This window comes from Merops nubicus, unplaced genomic scaffold (assembly GCF_000691845.1).
Source record: "Merops nubicus isolate BGI_N331 unplaced genomic scaffold, ASM69184v1 scaffold6231, whole genome shotgun sequence".
NCBI classification, from domain to species: domain Eukaryota; kingdom Metazoa; phylum Chordata; class Aves; order Coraciiformes; family Meropidae; genus Merops; species Merops nubicus.
In genome coordinates, this window is record NW_008586116.1 from 1 (window position 1) to 6668 (window position 6668).

Sequence of the window (6668 nt, forward strand, 5' to 3'; positions counted from 1 at the left end):
TTTTTTTTTTTTTGGTCTCCTCTAAGGATAAGTGATGCTAAAGAGTAAGTTTTCAAATGTAAACCATTCTGAGAAGGCAGCCCTAGAAATTGAGCTTGCAATTACATCAGTTTTTGTCAGATCAAAACATTTCTTATACTGGTTAAAGTGCAGAAACCAATGTACTTCAGTGCCCTTTCCTTTGTGGGCTTCTGGTGGTAGGGCTTCCAGCCTCTTCTTACTTTATTTATTTTTTTGGTGTCCAGTTTGTATCAATGACTGAATTGCCTATAAGCTGAAAATCTAGAAGTAATGATCTAAGACATTTTATTGTCAGCTATTGGACCTTTGCTGCCTTTGAATGCTCATGTTGTCTTTTGTGGATAGTGTTGACTTTCAGATGTCAACAAATAAGCCCATAATGACAGACCTGTATTTTTGGAGGCAAGGGAGATCCCTGCAAACTAATCCACTGAGGGTTTGGCATTAGCCTGTAAAACCATTCCTGCAATTAAGCACTAGATATGATGGATTTGACATCAGTGCTTAGGCTTCTGGTTTGAAGTAGCAGTTAGTTCTGTGGGTTGCCCTCGTGCTGAGCAAAGTGTCAGCTGCCACCCACACTGGACACAGTCCTATCCTGTATTTTGGATAGCTCTCTCCTGCCAGATGTGCTTCTGAACTTCTGCTGTCCTTGGGCTGGTTGAATGCTGTGCTCTGCAGAATCTAAGTGCAACAAACTCAGTCTCCCCAGGCTGCTTGTCATTTCCCATCTTGTTTTCTCTGGGTCCTTATGGAACTTGTGGTTCCAGTGTAGTCACTTGCTGCCTCTTGCATTCTATGTGCATTCCTTTCTAAACATAAGCTTACAAAGTGGAACCTGAGACTCCTTCTCTAGCATTTGCTAAGAGGGCTGAGTGAAGCTCCCTGGCAAGCTGAGCCTGAGCAATAAGCTGCAGGTTGGTAAAGGCTTGGAGACTGTCCTATATGGACCAGGCAGAATATTTTAGAAGTCTTTAGAAAGAGGATGTTATATGCTACTTAGTTCTGCTGGGCCTGAAAAAAGTTACTACTTGTAAGGCTTGCAAAACAAGCTTCAAATGTATTTTCTCTGTACTGTTCCAAACCTGGCTGACACGTGGCATGTACGCTCAACAAATTACAAGCCTCTACTACTTTGGAGTAGCACAGTCCAACATCTAAAATACTGCAGTGAAGAAAATGCTTAGTGGTGGCATGTACTTGTGTGCTCTGTACTGACAGGCAGTGTACCTGTGGTCTTTGCCTACTTTGAGATGTAAACATTTTATCAAACGATTCTAGATAATTGATAATTCTAGAAAATAAGGGCTGATATACAGCTTTTTATTATTTGTTTACATTCTATTAACCCTCTTTTTAAGAGTGTGATGGAAAACTTTGAAAGAAGCTCTATATCCTCACCGTCTTCAGTTTTCACTCCACCTACAAAATCTATCGGCACGCCAGTACAACCTGCAGATAACAGTACTAGGATTTCTACAATGAGACCTCTTGCAACAGCATATAAAGCTTCCACTAGTGATTATCAGGTATTTTAAGGGAAACAGAAGTGTGTTTTTCTTTGTACTATTTCCCCTTAGTGGTACAAGACTGTACAGATATTAACTTCAGTGTGACTGTAGCCTTTTTTTTTTTAATCATTTATTTAATGTTGTTCAATTACCAAATCAGTCTATTCAGTCTCTAAAATAAAACTAATAAAAATTAATAAATTATAACTTTTCCAGAGGTTAAGGGCTAATTTTGAACCTATTTAAAAAATGTCAAAATCTAGTAGCACTTAGGAAATGGAAAAAAAAAATGGTTAGTATAAAAAGAATTAACTATATGTTAACTGATTCTCTATTTTTTCTCTTCCTCTTCCTGTCTTCTAGGTGGTTTCTGACAGACAAACTCCTAGGAAAGATGAAAGTATTGTATCTAAAGCAATGGAATACGTGTTTGGCTGGTAATAAACAAGAGGAAGTAACATGCTAAGTTGATCAGGATTTGAAATGCTACTGGCATCCATGGTTATCTGTATAACTACTGATGGTAGTATTTTAACTTGCATCTCACCTGTTATGCCTTCAGTTAATTCAGCAGACATGTAGCTTGCACTTTAAATGATGGCAATGTACATGTGGTTTTAAAAACTGAGCAAGTGTAAATATAAGTGCTTTTTTCCCATCTGTGCTCTGATTGCATGATTGCAGAAAAAAATACTAGCACTGACTTTTCCTCTGTAATTACTTTCTGTGAATTACTTCCCATTAAGTTGGAAATGTTTAAAATGGCAGCTTCATTTACTGATGCCTTTAACATTTTTTGTTTCTCCTGGAAAGATGATGTGCTACTTGCAGGAAGAACACTATGCATGACTGGCTCCCAGGGACAGGGACTGTTCTTAGTATATGTGATTTTAATTCATTCCTTAGGGTTCATTGCTGTTTTATAATTCTCTGGTATGTTCTAAATGGCATAGCAACCTTTTAACTCTTTTTGTTAATAAAGCTAAATAAAGTTAAGTTTTTTTCTTGTTTTATTTTTTAAATGAGTATGAGATCTGTTAGTAAAAACTATTTTCAATACTCTTAACTAGCAAGTATGATGCTGCCTAATGTGTTAGCAGCAGAGGAGGTGCTGCTGATTTTTACTGTAGTACCAACTGGTGTTAAAATGAGTTCGTGTTTAAATGTCATCTCCAAGGGCATTTTTTTAGCCCTGTGCACTTAAGAGGTAACAACTGTAGCATTCTAAGCTATAAAATGTTGAGCTGCAATAGCTGAATAGAAGAAAGTAATATGTCAGTGACTAGAGCTGCTTTCATTTACAAGACTCTTCAAGTTTTCTCTAAGGTATTGGCTGAATGATCATAGAATCATAGGGGTTGGAGGGGACCTCGAAAGACCATCTAGTCCACCCCCCCTGCCAGAGCAGGATCACCTAGAGTACATCACACAGGAAGGCGTCCAGGTGGGTTTTGAATGTCTCCAGTGAAGGAGACTCCACAACCTCTCTGGGCAGCCTGTTCCAGTGCTCCGGCACCCTCACAGTAAAAAAAATTTTCCTGATATTCACCTTGAAGCTCCTATGCTCCAATTTGCACCTGTTACCCCTTGTCCTATCACAGGTCAACACTGAAAAAAGCTTAATTCCATCTTCCTGACACTCACCCCTTACATATTTGTAAACATTGATGAGGTCAACCCTTAGTCTCCTTTTCTAGGCTAAAGAGACCCAGCTCCCTCAGCCTTTCCTCATAAGGGAGATGCTCCACTCCCCTAATCATCTTTGTAGCCCTACGCTGGACTCTCTCCAGCAGCTCCCTGTCCTTCTTGAACTGAGGGGCCCAGAACTGGACACAATACTCCAGATGCGGTCTCACCAATGCAGAATAGAGGGGGAGGAGAACCTCTCTTGACCGACTAACCACACCCTTTCTAATGCACCCCAGGATGCCATTGGCCTTCTTAGCTACTAGGGCACATTGCTGGCTCATGGTCATCCTGCTGTCTACCAGGACCCCCAGGTCCCTTTCCCCTACACTGCTCTCCAGCAGGTCAGCCCCCAACCTGTACTGGTGCATTGAGCTTCTCTCCTTGGAGGTCTTTATAGAAGTGAACCTTTCAGGAAATCACGTGTGTCATGCGAGCTTATAGTCTTCAAGGTAAAGTTCTCTTTCATCTGGGAAAGAGCAATTTTTTTATCTAATTCTTTGAAATCTACATGCAACTATTAGTTTTTTGGTTTTATGGCTGTGTTAGTGTGGGTCAACATCAGCATTTTAGTTTGGGTCAATAGTGTGCTGGTCGGGCAAATATCCAGTCTTATCCATTTCCATGCTTTGCTTCACACTGCAGTGTGATCTCAAAGTTCTTCAGCTGCTCTTCTCTGATAAAATTAGATTGAAAGATTAGTCCAGGAGCATGTCTAATGTCCCTCACATGCTAATGGGCATCCTTACAAGATTAAGCTAGAGATAGCTCTGAGTAAAATCCTCAAAGAACTTAGTGAGAAGTTGGGTTCCAGCTTGGATGCTTTGTGCTTCATTGTATGCTTTAGAAGTAACCTGTGTGCAGGCAGATTTAGAGACTGTTGAGATGCATTTTGCTGTATTTGACTGATGCTTTTGGAATATTGGTTGCTACTCGCCAAGTTCCTTTTTTGATCAAAGGGAGCTCCTCAAACCTAATTAATATCTGAACGTGTTCTCTCAGACTATATCTGGCTTTTTCTTGGTGAAAGACATTTGTCATACAGATGGCTTCGGAAGGAAAGCAGGTAGTTCAGCTGATTTCTTGCTTTGCTAGTTGCTTTTGCAAAATACTCTTCTGATGAGCTTCAGCCTTGGAATGATGTGTATAGGATTTAGTTTAGTAAAGTGATAAGAGCAAGATTGAACCTGGATCAAGTAAGCCTGAAGCTAAATACCTGAGAAGGGGGTTGGAGCCAAAGTCAGTAATTTTTCAGACCTATTTTACCAACGAGTACCAGATTTAAAACTGCTAAGTTGTGGGGTGTTTTTTCTCCCACGAGAGTCTGCCTTCGTCTCTTGTTTCTCATAGCTTTAGGAGTGATTTTACCTCCTAGGTCATTGCAGCTTCCTGTGGTGTAAAAGCACTTGGGAGTAGTGGGTGTTGTTTGCTTTGCTCTGGAAGTAGTAAATAGGGGGAAGAGAAAGTTTAGAATATATAGATGTACATACTTCTGGATAGTATCATTAAGAAATTATCTTCATATGGCTTCTGTTGGTAAGACTTAAAACATTGTCTTAGTATTGAGCACTAGTTAAACATGGGAATCAGTGATTTGGGCTCCCAAAGGATGGGAACAGCCCCACGCTGCAGGAACCACGGCACAGCTTTGTTCCAATGTGTTCCTGGTGATATTATTTATTATGTGAGTGTATAGAGGCCATGTGTGAAAGGGCAGAGGATATTGAGAAGTGCATATGGGAAGAATCTCTGACAGTTATTGAAGTAAACCTTTTCAAGGCTTGCTACTGTTGTTAGGATGCATTGCATTTACAAAAAACGTTTCTTCCTGTTGGTTAATGTTGTACCTGCTGCTTTGTGATAAGGAAACATTCTCACCTAGCCGCAGGTAGATGCAATTTCCATTCAAACCAAAGCCATTTATGGACTTAGTAATGTGATACACACTTAGTGATGTGCAACATCCTCGTGAAACCCAGTTCCGATTTCAGTTGTATGGGCTTTCTTGTAAGAGTGGACTGCTTTACTTTAAAAGTCATGAATATTTCTGTTGTCTGCCTTCATCACAAGCATGCTACTGAAGGTTCTCAGTCACTTCTCTTCCTGTGACAATCTACACAGCTTTAAATTCTAGAAGGGTTTGTTGTATTGCTTCAATAGTGATTTCTCTACAATTTTACCATCTTTGTTGGTAAAAACTTTTATAGCTTGGAGGTAGTGTTTATTTTTGTCCTCCTTTTTCACTCCCATCCCTCTTCAAATTAGCTTTCTGGTAACGTTCAAAGTGAGTGATATTTGGATAATCCATGTACACTAACATAAAATGAGGATAAAATGTTGAGAGTACATGGTGTCTGCCTCTCACTTCCAGTTGTAGGCATCTGCTTCCATTGTGTGGCACCTTTTCAGAACTTTAAGGAGAGGTTTAACTGATCTCAGATGGAACATGGTATCTTAATTAGATGTTAGCTAGGAAATACATGAACAGTAGTGGGAGAAAACAGTGGTGTTCATATGTTTCTTTAAATGAAATATTTTTGTAATAAAAGAAGAAAGGATAAAGAAGAATTTACTAACTGTCTTAATTTGGGAGTAATTCAGACTTCTAAAGATTCCTTTAGTGAAATAGTTCTTAAACTTTAAAATCTTATCAGTATGTACTCATCTCCATTTTGAGTTGGATAAATTGACCAAATGATATTTTAGCAGAGTATACCACAATATCCATTTCATATGAACATAATTGCCTTGTTTCTGGTGGTATGTGTAAAAATACAAGACTTGCATCAGTTCTCTTTCATTTGACTGTACATTACTAGACCGCAGATGAGTCTGTAACAATGCGCTGCTCAAATATGTTTGGAAATGGTCAGCTGCTCAGTTGAGTGAAAACAAAAATTGGCTTACAAACAACTTGGAATCAGGAGTTGGGTTAATGAATTTCAGACTGCAGGTGGGAAGCCTCTGGAATAAACATTCTACGTCTCTGAAGTCATCAGTCCTTGGGCAACTTCATGGCTGTGTGGTAATGCCTTGTTTTAATTGTTTGGACAAGAGTAAGGTGTTTGTTTGATGTGGTGTCTCTTGGTAAGTATCAAAGTGCAAACAGTACTGCCTGTCAAACTTCTGTTGGTGTGCATAAATTAGAATTCTGTTAAGTGAAGCTTCCTTTAAAAATGAATGTGTAATTCCTAACTTTGTAAAATTTTTTTAGCCTTCTATGAAGGAATCCTTTGGTTCAAGTGTGCTTCTGTGTAATGCACTGCTTCTACCAAAGTCATATTTTCTGCTTTTCTGCAAGTGACACTCATGTTGAAATAAGAGCATGTCTGAGAAGCTGTGAATTCGTGCGTCTGACATGGTGCAGTCAGACATCTTGATTCTTCACATTCTAAAGTTCTGCAGGTGAACTTTCAGCTTCAATAAATAATATTTTGCTGATATAAGCAG

At 39.2% G+C, this 6668-nt stretch overlaps 1 protein-coding gene across 1 annotated transcript; it reads left to right on the top strand.

Moving 5' to 3' along the window:
• Positions 1-1382: 1382 nt before the first annotated feature.
• Positions 1383-1973, top strand: NUP35 (nucleoporin 35kDa; the record flags this gene model as incomplete). Its single annotated transcript, XM_008948539.1, has 2 exons — positions 1383-1550; positions 1896-1973. Coding segments are annotated over 2 exons (246 nt in total), but the record flags the coding sequence as incomplete, so codon positions are not given.
• Between the last annotated feature and the right edge of the window lie 4695 nt (positions 1974-6668).